Source organism: Prionailurus viverrinus, chromosome E2 (genome assembly GCF_022837055.1).
Source record: "Prionailurus viverrinus isolate Anna chromosome E2, UM_Priviv_1.0, whole genome shotgun sequence".
Taxonomy (NCBI): Eukaryota; Metazoa; Chordata; class Mammalia; order Carnivora; family Felidae; genus Prionailurus; species Prionailurus viverrinus.
The window spans coordinates 51,248,854-51,270,755 of NC_062575.1; the positions used below are offsets into that span (position 1 = coordinate 51,248,854).

General features: G+C 57.5%; 3 protein-coding genes across 11 annotated transcripts in view; 2 read left to right on the forward strand and 1 right to left on the reverse strand.

Moving 5' to 3' along the window:
• Positions 1–63: 63 nt before the first annotated feature.
• On the reverse strand, positions 64–3,767 carry ZNF296 (zinc finger protein 296). Its single transcript, XM_047836196.1, has 3 exons — positions 3,368–3,767; positions 2,997–3,146; positions 64–1,138 (listed from the first exon to the last, which is right to left on the reverse strand). The coding sequence occupies exons 1-3, from the start codon at positions 3,663–3,665 to the stop codon at positions 165–167; spliced, it is 1,422 nt and encodes a 473-aa protein (XP_047692152.1). The 5' UTR covers positions 3,666–3,767; the 3' UTR covers positions 64–164.
• Positions 2,968–15,258, forward strand: GEMIN7 (gem nuclear organelle associated protein 7). Of its 7 annotated transcripts, XM_047836199.1 has the most exons (4): positions 6,148–6,281; positions 8,951–9,079; positions 11,705–11,744; positions 14,461–15,258. In XM_047836199.1, exon 4 carries the CDS (start codon positions 14,469–14,471, stop codon positions 14,862–14,864), a length of 396 nt encoding a protein of 131 aa, XP_047692155.1. In that variant the 5' UTR covers positions 6,148–6,281; positions 8,951–9,079; positions 11,705–11,744; positions 14,461–14,468; the 3' UTR covers positions 14,865–15,258. The 7 variants fall into 7 exon arrangements, with proteins under 7 accessions (XP_047692158.1, XP_047692157.1, XP_047692155.1 ...); XM_047836198.1 differs by lacking the exon at positions 11,705–11,744 and having other exon boundaries at positions 6,151–6,281; XM_047836202.1 differs by lacking the exons at positions 6,148–6,281; positions 8,951–9,079; positions 11,705–11,744 and adding an exon at positions 2,968–3,106.
• A 1,669-nt stretch (positions 15,259–16,927) lies between these two features.
• PPP1R37 (protein phosphatase 1 regulatory subunit 37) overlaps positions 16,928–21,902 on the forward strand; it is a 41,146-nt gene continuing 36,171 nt past the window's right edge. Inside the window, exon 1 of one of the 3 annotated variants that reach the window (XM_047836187.1) lies at positions 16,928–17,445. In XM_047836187.1, the coding sequence (XP_047692143.1) occupies positions 17,244–17,445 (202 nt within the window). In that variant the 5' untranslated portion in view covers positions 16,928–17,243. The remainder of the gene's footprint in view (positions 17,446–21,902) is intronic. The other 2 variants (XM_047836186.1, XM_047836188.1) reach the window with 2 other exon arrangements.

The following is a 21,902-nucleotide window of genomic DNA, read 5'->3' on the forward strand; positions in this document are numbered from 1 at the left end:
CCCTAAAGAGGGAAGCCTCCCGCCCCACCTCAGACACCCCAAGAAAGCCAGAGTCCAAACGTGTGTGTTCTAGGCGGGAGGTTTACTCGCAGCAGAGCCAAGGCCAAGGTCGACAAGCACGGTAACGGTGGTACCAGGGACCGCAGAGAGGGCGTTCCCGCGCCTCAGGCGTCCCCGGCCACCTCGGGGTGCTTCTGCCGCAGGTGTTTGTCCAGGGTGGCACGCAGGCCGAAGGGCACACAGCAGTGGGGACATTCGAAGCGGGTGCTGCCCGGCCCCAGGCCGTGCATGCGGCGGTGGCGGTTGAGCTTGCTGCTCTGGGCACAGGCGTAGGGACAGAGCTCGCAGGTGTAGGGCCGCTCGCCCGTGTGTGAGCGCCGGTGCACCGTCAGGTTGCTGCTGTTGGTGAAGTGCTTTCCACAGAACTCACAGCTGCCCCCGGGCCCGCGGCTCTTGACCGCCGGCTTTGGCAGCTTCTTGGGGGACGTCGGGCCCTTCGCAGGTTCAGTTCTCTGTTCCTTGGTGGTAGCTTCCCAACTGGCCCCGCCGGGGCCCACCTGCGCCCCACCACCAGGAGCCCCGGGTTCCTGGACCCCCGCCGTGGCGGCCGCTCCGGCGCTCTCGCCACTGCTGCGCAGGAGGGTGCTGGCCGGGGCCGCGGCGTGGGCCGCTGGCTCAGGAGGGGCAGTGGCAGAGGCCTGTTCTGGACTGGCTTTGGCCTTGAAGGGGCTCTGAGGCCGTGGCTGCCGGTGGGTCTTCTTGTGGCGGTTGAGCTTGCTACTCTGGGTACAGGTGTAGGGACACTGGTCACAGGCATAGGGCCGCTCGCCTGTGTGCGAGCGCATGTGCACTTTGAGATTGCTGAAGGAGCTGAGGGTCTTCGCGCACACGGGGCAGGTGGGGCTCCGCCGCGGGGGGATGCTCACCCGGGGGCCCTTGGCCTCAGCTTCCGGCTCCACCACCGCCGACACGGCGGCGGCCACCTCTGCCAGGCCCAGCAGCGGGGCCTCTGGGGCCTCGGGCTCCGTCTGGTAGATGGACAGTCCGTGGTCCCACTGGGCATGGCGCAGCAGTTTCCAGGCCCCTGAGAACTGTCTCCCGCAACGGAAGCAGCCCAGGGCCTTGGGGTCCTGGCGTTCTGCAACGAGAAGGGCCCGGTGTTAGATGGGGAAAAGCGACAGTTGCGACTCACGCCTGCCAGGTGGACACCTTCTGCGGGAAAGGCTCCACTCCGGGGGCTGAGAAGGCCCAGGAAGGAAGGCAGGCGAGACCCCCGTCCTCCAGAAGCTGATGCTCAGAAGCGGGCGGGCAGGCAAGTAAGGAAAGCCTGCGGAGTGGATGGTGCATACCTGAGGATTTTCTGTGTTTGCAAGTCTTCACCAGAAGTTAAAGCAGGGTGAGGGATGGGGTGGGGAGGGCTGTTTTATAGGAGGGAGTCGGGAAGGGAGAACAGGCAAAGACCTTTCCCCAAGCTCACGAGCTTAGAAGGGTGGAGTTGGGGTTTCAACCCAGAACCCTGGGGAGCGGGAGACAGATTTTCGAAGAAGACTGTCGGCGTAATACAGCTTTTGATTACTGAGCGGGGTTCTGTGCCAGGCCCCAAGTTCATGGGTTCCATGCACGGTCTCCTATTCCCTGCCTTGCAGAAGAGGGGGCCGAGGAGGGAAGCAGCCACCTAGAAGTTGGGAGGGGTAGTGAGTGAGGTTCCCTCTCCCTCTGCGTGGACCCCAAATTAAGAGCCCTCCAAATGGGGTGTTTTCTCTAGACCCTCCAGGTACTATCAGTACCTTACTCTTCAAGTCCTAGACAGTCTTGGGTGGGGTGGCTTTCCTGACGCAACACCAGGTCAGGAGCACAGATGGGGGCTGGAGAGTGCCAGCCTCTCGTGTCCACCAACTAGTTCTTAGGCTCCCTAGCTGTGTGACCTTGGGCAAGAAACGCTCCTCTCTGGCCCTGTTTTCTCATTTGTTACAACACGGGGATCCTAACCTTCGAGGGGCGTTGTGACGTCGAACGGAGAAGAACTGAAAGTCTTGGTCCATGTAAACCCTCAGTAAACATGAACTGCACTACACCCACGTGGCGGGAGTGCCCACGCTCCACCAAGTCCCAGCACCTGGGAGTGTTCCAGTGATTCCATCATAGCCCCTCCCTGGGCCACCAGGCCACCCTGCAGGCTTCAACTCTCGGGCTGATCCAGTCACAGCCCCTCCCCCCCCCCCCCCCCCCCCCCGCCCCAGCCCAGGCCTGAATATAATTCTATTTCTCAAAAGTCCTAGGAGCACAATGGCCAGGGGATGAAAATTTGTAGGTTTAGATGCCCCCCCCCACAGCCTGTGATGACCAAAAGCTTCCCGCGAGTCTAGTATCACGTCAAGGGCTTTCATTCCCTTCTAAGAGAAGGAACCCAGGTGTCCAGACACCGAGGACCTGGCCCAAACCAGGGGCTTCCCAGCGGGCAGGGCTGGGAGATTCCATCAGAGAGGGAAGCCAGAAGCCCCTTCCTTGGCTCTGAGCAAATGCACCGGCACCTCAATCGGCACTAATAATGGGGTGGGAGGGGGTGGTAATGCCGCACTTCCAGCTGGCCTCAGCCTCCCCTCCCCCAGGCCGCTGCCCTCCCCAGAGGTCCCCCTACTGCCACACTGGTCCAGCCACCTGGCCAGTTATTTCTGGCCAAGGGGAAGGAGAAGTGAAACCAGATTGGGGGGGTGTGTGTGTGGCAAATCCCCAGACCAGTCTTCAGGGGCTGGCCACACCCTGTGGGCGGCCCTCCTTCATGCCCAGCCCCTGCCCGCACCCACCCCCCCCTCCACCCCCGCCACTAGTCCCAGCCCTAGGACAGGGCAGGCCCTGGCCACGCCTAGGCTGCACCCGATGGGGAGCGAGAAAGGGGAAGTAGTGCTCACTGCCCCGCCTGTCCAGTTCAGCCCCTTCTCCCACAGGAAGCCAGGCCCTTGAACTTGAGAGGGGGACTGCATCCCGGCTTGACTCACCTGAGCCCTGGCCGGGGCTGGGGCCTCTGAAAAGCTGACAGTCCAGCTTCTTGTGGTCCATGAAAGCAGTGATGGCTTCCAAAGGAAAGGTCTGCAGGCAGCGGCCGCAGGTCAACAGATCTGGGTGTTTGTCGGTCCAGGGCTGGCGGTCTGCTGGGAGGAAGCGGGTGGTAAGCGTCGGGTGGGGCCCGGATGGGGGTTGGGGGTTCCGAGGGAGAGGGAAACCCCGAAGGTCAGAAAGGGGGCTGGAGGCCAGGACCAAGCAAGGGAAATAAGGCCGGGGGGTCGGGGGTCGGTGCCCGGTGCCCGGAGGAGGGCGTCCCACCCGAGTGAAGGGGGAGGGAGGCGGGGCAGGGGCAGGGGGCGCTCACCGCGAGGGTTGAGGATCAGCGGCGTCCACAGTGCCCACTGGTTCCGCGCGCCGAGGGCGTGGAGAGGGCTCCCGACGGGCACGGGGCCGGAGGAACGGCGGGGTTCGCCCTCGAACCGCTCCGGCGTGGGCACTTCCTTCGGGGAGAAGGGCCCCAGCCCCGGGGCCTGTAGGGGCCGCACGTCTGGCTCCGGCTTCATTTCGATGACGAGGTCCGGCATCTCCATCTCGTCGTCTGTGTTGGCGGCGGGCGCGGGGTCTACTCGGCGGGGCAAGCAGCCGGCCTTGCGGCGGGACATGAGTCGAGGGCCGGGCGGGCTGGCGAGCGGGCGGGCGGAGGACGCGCGGGCCGTGCGCGCTCAGACCGAGGCGCTCAGGTGAGTGACTGCGGCGACCCGCCGCGAACTCTTACACGTGCTGGCCCGGCCCGTGGCTCCACCCACCGGGGCGGGACCTGGCGGGCGAGGACGGGGCGGCCCCGCAGGGGCCCGGGCGGCAGCCAAACTCGATCAAAGACGAGCCCACTGCATTTTCTTAGCGACCAAACCTTAACGACGCCGAGGTCACACGACCATGCACACAAACGCCCATTCCTGATGCCTTTTTAGGACCGGTGAAACTGAGGCGCAGGGTGCCTACATGCACCTCCGAGAGAGAATACGGCGGGGGCCACGTTTCGGTCTATTCCATTAAATGCGTTACAATAAAAACTCAGGGGGCAAACATTTATTGAGCACTTTGCACTAGGTTCTGTTCTAAGTACTGAGGGTGTAGCGGTGAACAGGACAGCCAATAATCTCCTCGCACGCAGTGTATTTGTTGGGGGGAGACAGACTCTCAACAAGATAACTGTAAAACGGAGTGTCTTCCAGGACGGCAAGTGCGATGGGGCCGAATAAAAAACTAGGAAGGGCTAGAAAGGGGCAGGGTTGCCGGGGTGGGGGTGGGGGTGGGGCCTTGGTCGGTTTTCTACAGGGGAAGAGCGTGGGGCACTTGAGCCCCGAAGGAGGTGAGGGGGCCGGCCAGCCTTGTATGTTCCAGAATAACAAGGAAGGGGGGGCAGGGCGTGGGGAGAGGCGTGGGTGATTAAGTTCTGTAAGAAAACTGCCTTGGGGCCGAGGGGGTCTTATGTCCACTTAAGGGCTTTGGATTTCTGAGGCCAGCGCCTGCGGCGGAGGGCTGGCTAAGGCGGGGAGGGTTGCGGTTATATACATCTACTCTGCTCCTAAACCTGGAATCACTATAAAAACCAAAGAAGCAACTGTCTTCACCTCCCTCCACGCGGGCCTCCTTGAACTTGCCTCCGCAAAGCAGCTCGCTCCGATCACTGTTTGAAGTGGCATCAACACCCCGCCCCACCCTCCAACCCTTACAAGTTTCCTTTTCTTCCTGGCACCGGCCACATCATAGTAACATAGACCTCTCTGTTGACTGTCCTCTCTTCCCTCCCCACCCCCACCCAACACAAGCTCGCTGAGGTCAGGGCCGGGGTCTGTCCTCCCCTGGGTCCCCAGCCCAGCTCTGAGTGAATTGCACATGCTAATGTCCCAGGAGCACTGCTCCGGGCCAGAGGGTTCCTCATATTGTTATTCAGGTCTGAGCTCAATCGTCCTCCAGAGAGCCCAGGGCCTCCCTGGCCACTGTATCTAAAGCAGCTCCACCCTGCTCGAGGCCTTACAACCGTGACCTCCATCTGTCCTCACTTCTTCCCTGGGCCTCAGTTTCCCCATCTATTACCTAAAGGGGCTTCTTCACTGCCACCTTCTTTGACCACCCAACTAGAGAGGCTCCCCTGACTCTACCGCCTGTTACCCCATTATCCTTTTATTCCGTTTGTATCACTCATCACAAGCCCTGCAGGATCTTGTTGATGTATTTGCTCAGGTATACCCTACTCTGCCCCTCCCGGCCCTCCAAGAATGTGGGTTCCAGAGGGCAAGAGTCAAATCAGCCTGGTTCACATAAATCCTGCTTCTTCATAGGTCAGTCAACAAATGGGTATTCAGCACATTCTCTTTTTCTTTCTTTCTTGTTTGTTTGTTTATTTATTTATGTATTTATTTATTTATTAGGAGCACAAGCTGGGGAGGGGCAGAGAGAGGGAGAGACAGAATCCCAAGCAGGTTCCACACCATGGGTGCAGAGCCCCATGCAGGGCTGGCACTCACAAAATGTGAGAGAGATCGTGGCCTGAGCCGAGCTCAAGAGTCGGACACTTAACGGGACTGCGCCGCCCAGGCCCCTCCAGCACGTTCTTTCAACAGACCTCACAGAGGGGCTGTGTGCCAGGCGCTCGGTCTTGGGGATCTGCTGGGCCCGTGAAGCCCCTGGCTTATGGAAAAAATGTGGAAGAAGTGAATTCCATCTGAGCCCAGGGCAGTGAGGTTCCGTAGCACTTAAAGCCAGACATTCCGTTTTTCAGGGCCTCAGTTTCCCCCTTTCTAAAACGGGGGCGGCAGGGGGCACTGCTAGACAGAACCACCACCTCGGGTCCCGCTGCTGCCCTCTCCAAGCCTTTTTCCTGCCGTGTGGCTGCTCAAGGTTTCAAAGAGACGAGCTGCGGTTTGGACTGCAGGTGAAGGGAAGGAGTGTGCACGTGTAGGGGGAGACCAAGCTCTGTCCTTAACTCAGCCCGGAGGAAGTCTCAATTTCTTCAATTTCTCTTCCCTCAATTTCTTCTTCCCTAAAGCGGGCATCCCGGACGCCCCCCACCTCTCAGCCAGGCGGATCAGATGGAAGCCGCGGGGCGGGGTGGTGCGTGGGGCCGCGCTGCTTTCCGAGCCCGAGAGCCCGCCCGCCACCACGTGGGGCGGCGGCAGCGCGGGCGGAACCCAGGCTGGGCGGCTCGCGGCCCGCCCGGGCCTCTGCAGCTGGGGCGCCGGCGGAAGTGGGGGCGCCGGGCGCCGCGGACCTCGGTGAGTGCTTGGGTGTCGGTGGTGGGGCGCGAGCACGTTTCACGCCCTCTCCCCGGGCCTGGCCCCGGACGCCCGCCCGCGTGCGCGGCCGGGAGTGGCGGGAAGGGGCAGGTCCGCGCCTGCAACGCTGGCCGTGGGGACGTTGTGGTCCCCGAACGCCTGCGTGGGGACTCCGGTCCGGAACGCGGCATCGGGGACGTTCCGGCGCCGGGGTTGGGGTGAGGGGCCCGGGCCGCTCAGAATGCTCTCTCTCCCTCGGGGAAAATAACAACGACGACGATGGTAACAGTAACGACGGCAGCAGTTGTGACTCCCGCCTTGGCGGGACGGAATCGCTTGCCTGATCTGAGCCGGGAGGACACCCAGCCCAGGCAGAGTGGGGAATGGACGCCTGGGGGCCGGGAGGACCTACTTAGTATAAGAAAAGGCTAGCTGTGGGTGGCCAGGGCGGAATTGAAAGGAAACTGACCAGCCCAGGGGGCAGAGGGGAGGGGAAGTATTCCGTGCTTGAGGTTCCGACCCTCTCTGGAGGCTCCATTTTAACTGATTTGCATCCTACAGGGCCACCTCTGGGGTGTGTGTGGACCTTGGTTAATTAGCGAAGGTCTGGGGTCTTCACTGTTAACCTGGTAACTCGGCTATCCCTCCCCTGGCTACTGAAGGGTTAACTAAATGTCTGTCCCTTGAACTGATCCATTCCCATTTTCTTGGAAGTCAGCACTGAGGCCCCAAGAAGGGAGGTCTGTGAATCTCCTGCCCTTCCTTGTCCGTGACCTAAGTGATGGGGTCTGGAGTCTTGACTGTGCAAGTCGTGGGGGTGGGTTTGGCCATTTTTCTGAAATCTTTGGGCCAGAAATCCTTGGCTTAGAGGATAAAGGATTCTGGGGCCTGGTCACCAGGGAGAAGGGATAATGCCTGCTTTTGCCTTCTTGGGCACACCCTACCTGACCTTTCTTAAACCAGCTTCTTATCAGGTCACACCTTGGTTCCAAGACCTCCAGTGGTGCGCTGACCCTGAAACAAACCTGCCCTGCAGAGAGCAGGGGTGATGGCCGGGTCTGTTGTCCAACCAGGGCAACCTGGTTTCGCTCCCTTTTCCTGCCACTCACCAGCTTGCACCCAGTAAATGATTTGGCATCTCCCAGTGCCAGTTTCCTCTTCAGGAGAACGGGGATTACGTGGTGTGACCGAATCTCCGTTGGTTGTTTTATCTAGGGATTTCATGTGATTTGTGGCCATTTGCTTAATTCCCATCGGTACCGTGGGACGTCCTAGCCCTACAGACTAGGGTGTATCTCTTAAATCACTGGAGCGTTAACCTAGGTTGGGTGAAAGCCCTGGGGGCTGATGAGCCTTGGCTAAGCTTGCAGTGCAAAGGGCAGTGGTCAGATAAATTAGAAAGTGTGTATATCCCTTAATCCCATCTACAGTGGTAGTGGTCAAAGAAAGGAAATGTAGTCCTGAAACTAACATAATAGTGCGTGTTAACTAACAGATCAAAAACGTGGGGCGCCTGGGTGGCTGGTTGAGCGTCCTGACTGTGGCTCAGGTCATCATTTCGCGGTTCGCGAGTTCGAGCCCTGCGTCAGGCCCTGTGCTGCCAGCTCAGAGCCTGGAGCCTGCTTCAGATTCTGTGTCTCCCTCTCTCTCTGCTCCAACTCTCTCTCTCTCTCTCTCTCAAAAATAAATAAATAAGTAAAAACATTAAAAAAACCCCAACCCTCATCTGACCACTTGCCCCCACCCCCACGGCCCCCACCCTGTTCCAGGCACCATCATGCTCTGCCCGCCTGGGCCACCGAGGCAGCTTCCTCACTGGGCTCCCTGCAGGGACAGGGATCCTGTGAAAATCAGTCAGGTCCTGTCCCTCCCCTGCTCAGAACCATCCCAAGGCTCTTGCCTCACCTCCGTCTTCGAGGCCCCTCCCTGCCGATCTGCCTCTGCTCCCACCTCCTCCACGCTGGCCTCCTTGCTTTGCTTCAAAGTCACCCTTCCCCGGGCTTTGTATTTGCTGTTCCCACTGACTGGAACGCTGTCCCCCCAGATGTCTACAGGACTCAGTTCCTTATTTCATTTAGGGCTGCTCAGATACAACACCCTTCCTGGCTGGCTATCTCTTGCCCCCTTCTCGGGCCAGGTGGCCCCTCTGGGCACCTGAGGCTCCTCCAGCCCTGCCCGCTCTGGGTAGGCATTGTCCAGAAACAAGTCTGTGTCACCCACTGGCCTGTGAGGGCAGTTTCCCTCACCACCCTGTCCCTGGCACCACCCCCACGTGAGCTGGGCCCCCGAGCAGGCACTTGGATAATGTGGACGGGTGGATCCTTCCTTTCCTTCCAACAAATATTTACTGAGCTGTGTCTGCGTAGGGAACAGGCTGCAGGGTGGCGGTGGAGGCTGGGAAGGGGGAAGGAGACGGTGGCTGGACCAGGGAGGAGGCAGGGGGAGGGGAGAGCGAGCGGAGGTGAAAAGTTGCTGGATTCTGGATACCTTTCCGAAGGTGACTTTACCGCTGGGTTGAACGTGGGTGGCAGAGAAAGCCAGGAGGAGTCCAGGGTGCTGTGGGATGTCCCTTGGGTGATCACCCATTGCCGCCTGAAAGGGTCTCCCGGAACCCTAGGAAGTCTGAGTCTTTTTTGGTTTTTTTTTTCGTTCTTTGCTTCATTTTACAGATGAGGAAACCGAACAGGGAGGCTGTTTGCAGAGCCGCGGTGACCTGTCCAGATCCCCTTGTAGCGAATCTGGGAGGGCTAAGAACCACCCGTCTCCCCGAATCCACACCTTCCTATCCGCTGAGGGGGGTAAGCTAATGGCCTGCCTCCCGGTCTTGTGTGGCCTGCCAGCCAAGAGTGGGTTTTACCTTTTTTCCCCCTCAGTTTACTTTATTACTTATTTTGAGAGACAGAGAGAGAGAGAGCACGAGCAGGGGAGGGGCAGAGAGAGAGAGGGCGAGAGAATCCCAAGCAGGCTCTGCCCTGTCAGCACGGAGCCCCACGCGGGGCTCGAACTTGGGACCGGTGAGATCACGACCTGAGCCGAAATCGGGAGCCGGGACACTTAACCGACTGAGTCCCCCAAGTGCCAAGGTTTACTTTTGAAGTGCTTGGAAGACTTTGAGAAATTTTTGTGGTGCATGAAATTAGATCAGATTGAAATGTCAGTGTCCCAATAAGTGAGGTTGTAAGAACGGCCGTGTTTATTATTTTCGTGTCTGTCTGTGGCCGCTGTGTTGCAACTGTGACAACGTTGAGTAGTTGTGACAGACCCTATAGCCCACAGAGCCTACAGTATCCACCGTCAGGCCCCTTACAGAGAAAATTTGCCAACTTCTGCTAATAGGGATTCAATCCGGGTCAGCAGTAGGGGTGTCTGATCTGTAGGATTTAAAAGCCAGTCCCTGGGAAAGGTCTGGACCGGGACAGAAAGTCTGGGGAGTAGGGAAGGATAGGAGAGGAAGTTCAGATTCCTGAGGGGGACATCTAACATTTTTAAGTTTGATTTAGTTTAATTTAATTTAATTTTAAGTAGGCTCCATACACAGCCCTGAGATCAAGAGCCTCATACTCTTCCAATTGAGCCAGCCAGAGGCTCCGGGAGTCTAACATCTTTTAAGGGACACGGAAACATTACGATATGCCCCTGCCTTTTTGAAATTAGAATTTTAAAACTACTGGGGCGCCTGGAGAGCTCGTTCGACTAAGCGTCCAACTGTTGATCTCGGCTCGGGTCATGACGTCAGGCTCATGAGTTCGAGCCCTACGTTGGGCTCCACACTGGGGTTGCAGCCTACTTAAAAAAAAAAAAAAAAAAAGAGTAGGCTCCATGCCCAATGTGGGTCTGGAACTCACGACCCTGAGATCAAGAGTCACATGCTCTACTGACTGAACCAGCCAGGCATCCCCTGAAGCCTTTTTTTAAGGTTAATTAGTTTATTTTTTTAATGTTTATTTATTTATTTGAGAGAGAGAGAGAGAGAGCACGCGCGTGCACCAGCATGGGGAGGGGCAGAGAGAGAGAGAGGGAGAGAGAGAATCTCAAAACAGGCTCTGTGCTGTCAGTATAGAGCCCGATGTGGGGCTCGATCCCAAGAACCATGAAATCATGCCCTGATCCGAGGTCAAGAGTTGGATGCTCAACCCATCGAGCCACTCAGGCGCCCCTTTAAAGCCTTTTTGTTTTTTAAAGTTATCCGTATGTTACAGCACTTGGCTGGCTCGGTCAGTATGGCCTGCCACTCGATCTCAGAGTTGTAAGTTCCAGCCTCACGCCCAGTGCAGAGATCACTTTAAAAACAATAAAATCTTCTAGGGGCACCTGGGTGGCTCTATCCGTGGGGCGTCCAGCTTCAGCTCGGGTCATAATCTCGAGGCTCGTGGGTTCAAGCCCCGCATTGTGCCCTTTGCTATCGCTCAGCGCGGAGCCCATTTGGGATCCTCTGGCCCCCCCCTCTCTCGCTGCCCCTGCCCCACTAGGGTGCGCGCACACATTCTCTCCCTCTCTCAAAAATAAACAAACATTTAAAAAATATTTAAAGAAATAAAATCTTTTAAAAGAATAAGGCTTTACTGAGGTGTAATTCTCATATCATATTATTCACCAACGGGGGACAGTTTTGGTCGTCACAGCAGGGGGTAATGGTGGGTGGGGGGGTGCTACTGGCATCTAGTGGGTAGAGGCTAGGGCTGCTGCTAAAGTCCTACACCTATGCCCTGGACAGCCCGCCACACCACCACAGAGAACGATCCAGTCCCGGGGCGCCTGGATGGCTCTGTCGGTTAAACATCCGACTTCGGCTCAGGTCACGATCTCGCGGTCCGGGAGTTCCAGCCCCGCGTCGAGCTCTGTGCTGACAGCTCAGAGCCTGGAGCCTGTTTCGGATGCTGTGTCTCCCTCGCTCTCTCTGCCCCTCCCCTGTTCATGCTCTGTCTCTCTCTCTCTCAAAGATGAATACACTTAAAAAAAAAAAAAAAAAGAACGATCCCGTCCCAAATATCATCAATGCTGGGGAGAAACCCTCCTCTACGGCCTTACGGCCTTGACCCGTTGCTCTGTGGCATCCGTGCCCCCAAGGAGCTCACCGTTGAGCTGCAGAGACCGGAAGAGCTGAACAAGAAAAATGATCATCTTTTTTTTTTTTTTTTTAATGTTTATTTTTGAGACAGAGGGAGACAGAGCGCGAGTGGGGGAGGGGCAGAGAGAGAGGGAGACACAGAATCTGAAACAGGCTCCAGGCTCTGCGCTGTCAGCACAGAGCCCAATGCGGGGCTCAAACCCATGAACCGTGAGATCATGACCTGGGCCGAAGTCGGACGCTTCACCGACTGAGCCACCCAGGCGCCCCAAGGATCATCTTGATCTCCCCCGTACCGGGAGTGGCCCAGGGATGGGACACCATGTGCCTGAAATTTGTCACTTCTGTTAATCAGGCCCTGTCCAGCCTGGAAACTGTCCCTTGAAGTCACCCAGGTAAGCAGGCCTGGGAGCTCAATCTCCCCTCCATTCATTCAAGCAGGAACAATGTTTTAAGGAGCCTGGTCTCTGGGCCGCTGCCACACAGTGTTCCAGGAAGCTGGGGGTCAGCACCCGGGAGAAAGCAAGGTCGCTGCCCACGGGGAGGGAGGCAGGCATCTAGCGGAGGAGAAGGGCCCTAGGCAGGACAATAAATATACAATATCACGTCAGAAGAGTCCTGCACGCTACCAACGAGGCTGGTGAGGGCGTGGAAGAATGTGGGGTAGCACTTGAAGATGGTGTGCTCAGAGAAGGCGGAGAGGAGATACAAGCAGAGGGGAACTTCAAGTGCAGGGGTCTGAGAGGGGCTTCTGTGCCAGGCGCATTCGCAGCCCAGCAAGGCAGCCAGAGGGGCTGGGCTAGAGAGGGAAGCATGGCCCGCCACGAGGGTGCTGGCGGGGTCCGAAGCAGGAGCGGCCGATGAGGGCTGTGGTGAGGACGTAGGCTTTGCCTCTGGGCGAGGCTGAAGCCAGGGGAAGGTTCTCGGCAGAGGACGCATGGGACCTGACTCAGGTGTTAGATGGTAGGTGTTAGGTGCGAACAAGGTCCTTCTGTCTGTGCGTGGGGACAGACTTGCAGGTGGGGGGACAGTGAAAGTGGAAGCCAGGGGCCCAGGTGGAGTTGACTTCAGTACTCCAGGAAGGAAGCGATGGGGGGCAAGATGTGGGCAGGGGTGTCAGGCTGGGAATACGTACATAAGAGTTGATCCTTGAACGATGGGGGGTTTGAACTGCATCGGTCCACTTACACATGCATTTTCTTCAATAAATACAGTACAGTACTGTAAATGTATTTTCTCTTCCTTATGATTTTCTTCTTTTTTTGATGTTTATTTACTTATTTTGAAAGAGAGAGTGCGCACGCGCGAGCAGGGGCGGGGCAGAGAGATAGGGAGAGAGAGAGAATCCCAAGTAGGCTCTGTACTGCTCAGGTCCTGAGCCAAGATCAAGAGTCAGATGTTTAACCAACTGAGCCACCCGGGTGCCCCATTTTTTGTTTTTTAATTTAAGTAGGCTCCATGCCCAACACGGAGCTTGAACTCACAACCCTGAGATCAGGAGTCGCATGCTCTCCCCACTGAGCCAGCCAGGTGCCCCCATTTTTTTTTTTTTTTTTTAACGTAAGCTCTGTGCCCACAGTGGGGGTCAAACTCTTGGCCCTGAGATCAAGAGTGACACACTCTACTGACTGAGCCAGCCCAGCACCCCAGGACCCTGTTATTTTTAAGGAACTCAGGCTCACTTTTTTGTAGAAGTCCCTCACTTTGAGCTTTCTCGTGATTGGATTTCAGTAATCCATATTTGGTAGGAATACCACGGAAGTGGTGCCCTGCCCTTCAGTGTATCACCTCAGAAGGCACATGGGGTCTTTTGTCCCTTTACTGCACACGATGGCTTTGATGCCTAAGTTAAGGTAGGGTCCACCAGATTCCTCCACTATAAAGTTACCGTTGGGGCGCCTGGGTGGCTCAGCCGGTTAAGCGTCTGCCTTTGGCTCAGGTCATGATCCCGAGGTTCGTGAGTTCGAGCCCCGCTTCGGGCTCTGTGCCGACAGCTCAGAGCCTGGAGCCTGCTTCGGATTCTGTCTCTCTCTCTCTCTCTCTCTCTCTCTCTCTCTCTCTCTCTCTCTGCCCCTCCCCCGCTCACACTCTGTCTCTCTCTCAAAAAGAAATAAACATTAAACAAAATTAAAAAAAAAATAAAGCTACTGTTTATTCTTTACAACAAATAAGTATTTTGTGAGGAAGTACTTGAAGATTGTGTAGATACACTAGGCTTCATCCAACGCTCGTCTACAAATTTTAGTGTCCATTGGTGATTTTAGTTCCTTCCCTTATTTATTCTTTTATTTATTTATAATTAGCATGAAGTCAGGAATTTCTGTTTTATTCAGTGGGTTATAATCTGTAACTGTCATTATTTTAACATTCACATCATTCCGGAGTTGGCCACTGGAAGCCCTTTCAAATTGGCTTCGGTGCAATTGGGAATTTATATGGAAGAGAGCATTTCCTTATGGATGGGATGGGCTGTGCGTGAGGGAGCAAAGGAGGACCTTGTGAATGGTGGTACCAATTCCTGAGGAGGAGGTGACTGGCTGATTTTATTTATTTATTTTTGAGAGATGGGGCACCCAGGTGGCTCAATGGGTTAAGCGTCCGACTTTGACTCATGATCGGGCAGTTTGTGAGTTCCAGTCCCGCGTCGGGCTCTGTGCTGACAGCTCAGAGCCTGGAGCCTGCTTCGGATTCTGTGTTCTTGCTCTCTGTCCCTCCCCTGCTCACGCACTGTCTCTCTCGGTCTCAGAAATAAAACATTAAAAATTTTTTTTTTTTTTTTTAATTTTTGAGAGAGAGTGCGAGAGCAGGGGAGGGGCAGAGAGAGGGAGAGAGAGAGAATCCTAAGCAGGCTCTGCGCTGTCTGCCCAGAGCCGGGTGTGGGGCTTGAACCCACGAACTGTGAGATCATGTCCTAAGTGGAAACCAAGAATTGGACCCTTAAGGGACTGAGCCACCCAGGCACCCGGGCGGCCTTCTAAAAGGAGAAGCAGGAACTGGGTTTGGGACAAGTTGAGATGAGGTGGGGTAGACAAGCCCCTGCTCCCCGCCTCCCCCCTTGTAGTCCCACCCTCCCTGTGTAATGGCCTCCCTCTGTTCCCCTTCACCCAACAGCCAGGATAATGCAGACTCCACCAGCCATTCCTGTGCCTGTGCTCCGGCTCCCCCGGGGCCCTGATGGCTTGAGCCGAGGCTTTGCCCCAGACGGACGCAGGGCCCCCCCGAAGCCAGAGGTTCCTGGAAGCCCGGGATCTCCAGTAGGTCGAGAGTCTCGGGAATCCCGGGAACAGCAGGCCCGAGCCGCACTTCGGGAACGCTACCTCCGCAGCCTGCTGGCCATGGTGGGTCACCAGGTGAACTTCACACTGCACGAGGGTGTGCACGTGACCGCCCACTTCGGAGCCGCCGACCTGGACGTGGCCAACTTCTACGTGCTGCAGCTGCAGACGCCGATAGGCGTGCAGGCCGAGGCGCTGCTGCGGTGTAGTGACATTATTTCCTACACCTTCAAGCCGTGAGGACGTGACTGTGTTCACCTTTCTGCCCGAGGCCTGGCCGCAGTATCCCAGCCTCCAAATGTTCACAAGCCCAGCACCCTGGGCCCCACAGGGTTTGGAACATCCTTGGAAATTTGAGCCGAGCGCCGGGCAACTCTGGCTTCTTGGGACCTGCGGAGTCCAGTCAGTAAAATTCTGCAACCACAGGAGTTCTAGAGCCCGTTGGAAGGAATGCTCTGCCTCACAGGAATCTAAACTCTTAAAACAGGGCCTCATGCCAGTTCCTGAAGACTGGGGGTTGGGGGCGGTTAATAAAGGGCGGCACATCGCAGAGTGGGAAATTGTCTGTTGAAGTTGCGCAGTTCAGCCACCCCGGAAAAAGTCCCCTCTACTAAAGAACCCATTATTCCAGGAAGACTCCTGTTTTGTTTTGTTTTGTTTTGTTTTGTTTTGTTTTGTTTTGTTTAAATGTGCCACATAGGGATGGAACCGGATTTAGGAAATGGGAGGTTGACTATCCTGGTGGCCCTCGAGAAGAGGACACATCAAGGGGCCGGGAGGAACTGGGGGATAAAGGTGGAGATTGGGTTGGTCCTCACTCTCCGGGGGAGTGGCTGGAGCTCCCGGAGCAGCGGGTTTGGGAGATTCAGAAGCGGTTTCTTTTCTCGGGTGGGCGGGGGGGGGGGGGGGGGGGAGGGGTTGTTCACCGCGAGGGGCGTGGTTCGCATTGGGTTGGTTACACGGTCGCCGGGCCCTTGGGTGGCGTGGGCCTCACTCTAGGGAAGGCGGGTTCGTTTCCCCGCCCGCTCCGGAAGGGGTCGGACCCGGACCCGGTGCGGCCGCACCTTTGAGGACAGGCTGAGGACGGGGTTGGGGTGACGCTTCACCCTTTCTCCATTTCGCTCCAGCTGTGTAGCCGTCCATTATCACTCGCTTCCCTTATCCCCGCCACTAGTCGTTTTTCTGGTTTCGCTGGGCTCAAGTGATTTCTGCCCCCTTTGTAATCCCATCAATTTTGGAATGTAAGTGAAGATCCCATTAAGTATAGATGAGATTTGCTTTGTTCGTCTTCAGTCGCGAAAGTGCGGCGGCTGGTGATGTTGAACGGGGCGGGCGGAGAGCCTCAGCTCCCCTACGTCCGTCCATTCAAGACACCGCCTCCAGCGAGTCGCGGGTCTAGCTCTCTAGTTGCCTAGGCAACGACGTCGCGCGCTCTTTCTCCTCCCCGAATCCTCCCTCCCTTTTTTAGTTTTAGCCCCGCCTTTCCCCCCCCAATTGCTGGAAGTGCTGGGAAAGCCTGGCGAAAGTGCCGAGGCGAATATTAAGCGATGGAAACGAGCCGCCGTGATATGTGTGTGTGTGTGTGTGTGTGTGTGTGTGTGTGTGTGTGTGTGTGTGCGCGCGCGCGTGGAGGGAGGGGTGTGTGGGGCGTTAGAACTCGTGCGGGTTCCTCGGGGCTTGGTAATCTACCTGCTCCGTCGCCCGGTAGTTTGGTTGGCAGATTCGTCTCCTGGTTTTGGAATTTCTTCCATCATCCAGGATTTTTTGCTTTTTAATAGAAGTTATGATACTCCTCATGGCTCATATTTATTTTAGTCTTTTAATTTAAGTTGTATTTCACGCAACGCTGTCCAAATACAGAGAGCTACTGATGAAACTGCAGTCTGCAAATGGAAGGCTAGAGCGTCTGTAGCAAAGAGGCCAAGGCTTCGTCTCCAGGCAGAGGATCCGTCTGTCAGCATCCATCACCTGTACTCATATATTCAATACAGCCTCTGTCCCTTTCCTTTGAAGTTCTCTGTCCCTTTGCCTCTGTCCTTATCAGTTGGCCTAGCTCCGCCACGCAAATGTTATTTTTATCAACTCCCGTCCCCTCACAGTTGCCTGAGCTCGTGACGAATGTGTGCGAGTCTGAACGTTAGTTATCCAGTTGGAGGAGGGTGGCGGGGTGGGGGCGGCCCACATTCGCGCTTGCGCGCTGCTCCGGGAGACGGCGTCCACCTCGCCCCGCCCCTCGTACTCTGCAGTTCCGGCTCTGCAGATTCACTGCTCACGTTTCTTTTTCCCGTGGCTCTTTCTGCCTTTTGTTACCCGCTTCAACAACCCGCCAGACAACTCTACCCGCGAATAGCGTATATTGATTTTCTGCTTTCATTAGTACGCGCCGGCCTCCCCGGCTGTTAACGAAAGTGCGGCTGCGAACGAGCAGGCGCGCGCGGGGCTCGGGGGAGGCGCGCTCGAGCTCCCGGCGGCGACGACTACGACGACCAGGAGGGAGGACGGAGGCGGCGCCTGAAGCAGCGGCGGAGCCCATGCCCCGGGACGGCGGGCGGGCCCGGAGAGACCAGTCCGGGGCCCGGGACATGTCCCCGGGGCCCCCGTGAAGAGGCGGCGGCGGCGATGGAGACCCCGCCGCAGGAGGGGCCGCCCGGGCCGGGCGCGGACGGCGACGCCGAGGAGGCCCCCGCCGAGGCCCGGTCTCCCAGCCCCGCATCGTCCCCCGCCGACGGGCGCCTCAAGGCTGCGGCCAAGCGCGTCACGTTCCCCTCCGACGAGGATATCGTGTCCGGAGCGGTGGAGCCCAAAGACCCCTGGAGACACGGTAGCTACTGCCGGGGCGCGGGGGCGGGTTCGTGGCTGACCGGGAGTCAGTGCAGCGCCTGGCATGGAGGCGGTGCTCGAGAAGTTGCACCTAATGATTTAAGGAGACTGTCGTCACTTTAGGGCTGCAAGGTGTTTGAGACGGGGTGGCGTTAGATTGGGAAGGTGAGAAGTAACTGGTTTATGCCCCGCCGCACTCCTCGCGGACGCTGAAGGTGGTCGTTTTAGGAGTTAAAATGATAAGCAATCAAAGAAAGTTTGGAGGCCAGGGAGATCGGGCGGGCGGTAGCCTTTGAGATCATAGTCCCACTCCCCCACCCGCCCGAAAGGATAAAGAGAGTCGTCTGGGGAGGAAGAGGGGGTCAAAATTGGCGTTCCAAGGGCAGGTGGACGTTTGATGGGCCCATAGGGCTGGAAAGAGGTTAAGCTGCTAGTCTGCAAACCTCGGGTCGGGGGGTAGTCCTGCCGCTCACTTTTTTGGCTGTGAGGAGGAAGAATAAACCAGCGGGACTGTGGCTATGGAGGAGTTGGTAAAACCTGGGGTTGGGAAAAGGGAGTCAAGCTAAACAGCTTCCCAGAAAAGGAGCAGAGTTGGTGGTCACTTTGGGGGTGGACGAGGTAGTCGGAGGAGGTGTTGGATCTTGGCATTAAGAAGAAGAAAAGTCACTGCATGCCTTCTTTGCTTTCGCCCAAAAGGGAAGCAAAACATGATCAGCCATTAAGGAGCAGAGGAATTTTGGGGCCTGGCTCTAGAAGGGTCTCTTTTTAAAATTTTTCTCCCCCCTCCCCGCCTTGAGAAAGAGTTAGGGATTTGGAGTTGCTGGTCGGTAGAAAGTAGGAGCCGGAAGAAGTTTGCTGGCTTGAGACGTTGGGAGAGGGAGCAAGTCTGCCGATTCTGGGTTCCCTGGAGGTCAGATTAGTGTCGGAAAGGGCAGCTGGAGGAGTGTGTGTGTTTTGCGTATAGAGCTCAAGTTGGAAAGTCGCTTCGTAGATGAACGGCAGTGTTGAGTCTGTGCGGGGGACGTCGGTCAGTCTTGCCAGGGTGGAGCCCACCTAGAGAGGGATCAGCCTGGTCCCGGCTCAGTAGAAGTTGGTCACTTGGCCGCTGGAGAGAGGAGGCACTGTTGCTAGTCTGTGCGGTGGAGGAATTGAGGACTTCATGTGAGAGTGGGAAACGTGGTAACTGGAAGCTGAGCGCGTAGGGAGCCTGCCATGAACGCCAGTTTGGCTAGGTATTGTTAAGGAGACAATTTAAGATTGTTGGCATTGAGAGCCAGCCAAGTCTCGGGCTCTAGGCCCCAGGGATAGGTGTCACTTTTGAGTTGGAGAACTTGGGCTGGTGGCCGGGAGGAGTCAGATGGGCCCTGGCTATAGCATAGTACCCAGTCCGGGGAGTTGAGGGCACGAGGGGAGATAGGCCTGGATGCGCAGGGCAGGGTGGTGAAGAGCAGACCTTCCAGTTCAAATCCTGACTCCTTTTTACCCACTTCCTGACCTCAGGCTGGTTATCTAACTCTTCGGAGCCTCAGTTTTCCGACTGTGAGGTGGGCGACAATACCCCTGCCACGGGGGCATTTAAGAGAGGACTAAATATGATGATGTACGAGAGGTCATTGGCGAGGATGAGCTTCCATGAAGTTGCAGTTGATGTCGGTCAACATGGGTGATGTGGGGTGATACCGGTGAAATTGGTGATTTGAGGGGCTAGTCTGGAGAAGTCAGCTCGTGGGGTCGGGGCCTGGATGTCTCTGCTTCACAAGCTGCCAGGAGAGGGGCGGAGAGGGTGGGCCGTGTGTGTGGGCCCCGGGGCAAGGAGAAGGGCGGATGGGCAGTTTGTGTGGGCTTCAGGGTCATGGGGGGGGGGGGGGCGGGAGAGTTGGCACGGGGTGGAGGAGCGGGGGCAGTTTCTGGTGTGCAGGTTCCCAGAAGAGGAACAGCTGTGTGTAACCAGCTGTTTGCTTTTGAGTCAAGCTGTTTTTCCACCCTGAGCCTCCTGTTCTTTGCTCTGCAAATGGAGGTGCTAATTTCTACCGATGGGTAGTTGTGAGGATTAAATACAATAGTCCTTGTAAATTCTGGCCACATAAATAGCAGCTGCTGTTCCCCCGGCAGGGGAGAACGTCAAGAAAGAGGAGTCACTTGGAGTCTGGCTGGGAGGAGTTTGAGGGGATGGTTGCCGATCAGTCTTCCCCGGCTTAGGCGGAGGTGGCCACAGCTTACAGGCTGGGGGAGTCCCTCCTTTCTGGCAGTTTAAAGAGGGACGCAGGGACTGGTTAGGACTCCCACTCCGGAGGAGTCGGTGGGTCTGAGGGAGAGAGGCAGCGACACGGAGAAGTTGAGAAATCAGTGTGTGGGCTGGAAGAGCGCATGTGTCGTGGCTGGGGTGGGGTGGGGTGGGGGCTTGGCCTGGCTGTGACGGAGTTGGGTGATCTTGGTCCCCAAGCAGGGGAAGGGTCATGGGTGCAGTTGGTGAGGTTAGTGGGATTCGCAGGACGGGAAGTTGGAAGGCCTGCCATGCTGAGGAGCAGGAGGCTAGCCTCTGTGCCTGGGGAGGACAGCGGGTTGCTGCCTGGCCCAGGACCAGGGAAGGTGGAGTCTTGCCAGGCTGTAGAAGCGGAGACTCAGTACAGAAGGTTGGGCCAAGGGGGTTACCTGTTTGGGAGGCCAAAGGGTCTTGGCTGGGGGCTGCAGGGAGGACTTGGTCCGTCCTAGAGGAGGGCGGGAGATCTGTTGGACTTGGTCTGTAAGCCGTGGGAAAGCACAGAGGGTGTCATTTGAGCTGCGGACCTGGTGGGCAGGGTGATGGAGGAGTCATTCTGGGGCCTGCTGTGGTGATGTGACCCTGAGGTCAAGGGTCAGGGGACTTGGCAGTTCCGACTTGGGAGAGAGGTCATCCAGAAGCCGTTCTTCCGTCATAGAGATGGAGAAGTTGGCCGAACCAGGAGAGGTGCAGGGGCACTCCCGAACTAGGGGAATCGGGGGCCCCAGTTCAGGGTGACCATTCAGCGGGGAGAGCTGGGCCGGGCCCTCACCGAGCCTCCAGCTAGGGTGGAGGAGAGCCAGGCCCTGACTAGAGCGGTGGCCCAGCCAGGTGGGAGCCTCAGGGGGTGTCTTCCTGAGGGCGAGAGCCCCATCAGGCCCTGCCAGAGGTCACGTGTTGGGGATCCCTGGACATGAGATGGATCTGGACTGGGGAGTTGTCTCAGGCCTATGGAAGCTCAACCCAGCCCAGCACTCAGAGGGGCCTTGCCTGGCTCCCGTGTCACGTAGTGTCCCCGCCCGCCTGCCCCCAGCGCTGGGGTCCTGCTTATTTCCCTCCGTGCACTAATGGCCGGCTGATGTTTCCTTACGTGCTTGTTCCCATGCTCGTGGTCTCTCTCCCCAACTGACATGGGAGAGCAGACGCCGTCCGTCCTCGTTTCCGCTTCCTCGGCCCTTCAGAGGACACGCAGTGATCGTGGTTGAATGAGCCCCGGTGAGCATGTGTGCGGCTATCCTGGAAGGGGTGACCCAGGCCAGACCCGGGCCCCATGGAGCCAGCGTGCACGTGCAGGCCAGCCGTGGCGGCAGCGCGCTGTGGCCTCCAGCGAGGCCCCTGTTCTTGCTGGGTTTGTTTCCTCATCTGTGAAGTGGTGATCCCTGACCCGCTGACCACCCAGGACGTCCGAGCAGATAGGATGAACCCGGTGGGGCGGGGCCTGCTCCACAGGCCAGTGTGCGTGGTCGGGGAGGGAAGCTTGGGGAGGAGGCAGGGTGGAAACCGAGGGGGAGAGACGGCCTCAGAGCTGCCACACTGGCCACCTGTGGGCTCCACTCTCCCTGAGGGTAGACGGGGGCCCCAGTGGAGGAGGGGCTGGCTGGATGCACCCCACCCCACGGTGGCAGGCCCCGTGGTCCCAGCTCTCCTGAGGGACTTGTGCTGGGGACCCTTGTAGACCAAACTGCAGGCGTGACCCAAGGCTCGGCTCGTCTTCCCGTCCCATGAGCGCTGTGTGGGCTTCGCGAGACAGGTGTCGGAGAGCATGTGACACCGGCCGCAGTCTAGGAGGCTTGTCCCCCCTCCCTCCTGTCTTGCCGGTAACCCATTCCCCTCCCCCTGACCTCTGGCCCAGGAGAGTCAGTCCCGCGGTGGGGGGGTGGGGGAGTTTTGCCTACCAGGAACTCCTGTGGCCTGTCTGCAGGGTGAGGGGGTCCCAAGGACGAGGCGACCTCTGGCCACCTGAGCTTGGGGCCTGGAGGGGGCAGTGAGGGCAGTGGCGATGGTGTTCTTAAATGGGGATCAGAGGGGGTGGAAATGCTTCACTGGGTGCTCTCATTGAAGCCTGTGCTGTAGATTTAGTCCTTGAAACTGGTTTGACAGGTAGAAATGCACCTGTCAGTGGTAGGAAGAGGCCCTCCATTAAAAGAATCAGCTCAAAAGACTCTGCTCAAGGGGCGCCTGGCTGGCTCATTTGGTGG

Bases quoted from the DNA above. Each gene is read 5' to 3' on its own strand.
- ZNF296 (XM_047836196.1), bottom strand. From the start codon at position 3,665: ATGTCCCGCCGCAAGGCCGGCTGCTTGCCCCGCCGAGTAGACCCCGCG. The intron at 3,147-3,367 runs GTGAGCGCCCCC...TCCTCCCAGCAG, and splicing joins GCTGATCCTCAACCCTCGCG to ACCGCCAGCCCTGGACCGAC. The intron at 1,139-2,996 runs GTGAGTCAAGCC...TTCTCGTTGCAG, and splicing joins CAGCCCCGGCCAGGGCTCAG to AACGCCAGGACCCCAAGGCC.
- GEMIN7 (XM_047836202.1), top strand. From the start codon at position 14,469: ATGCAGACTCCACCAGCCATTCCTGTGCCTGTGCTCCGGCTCCCCCGG.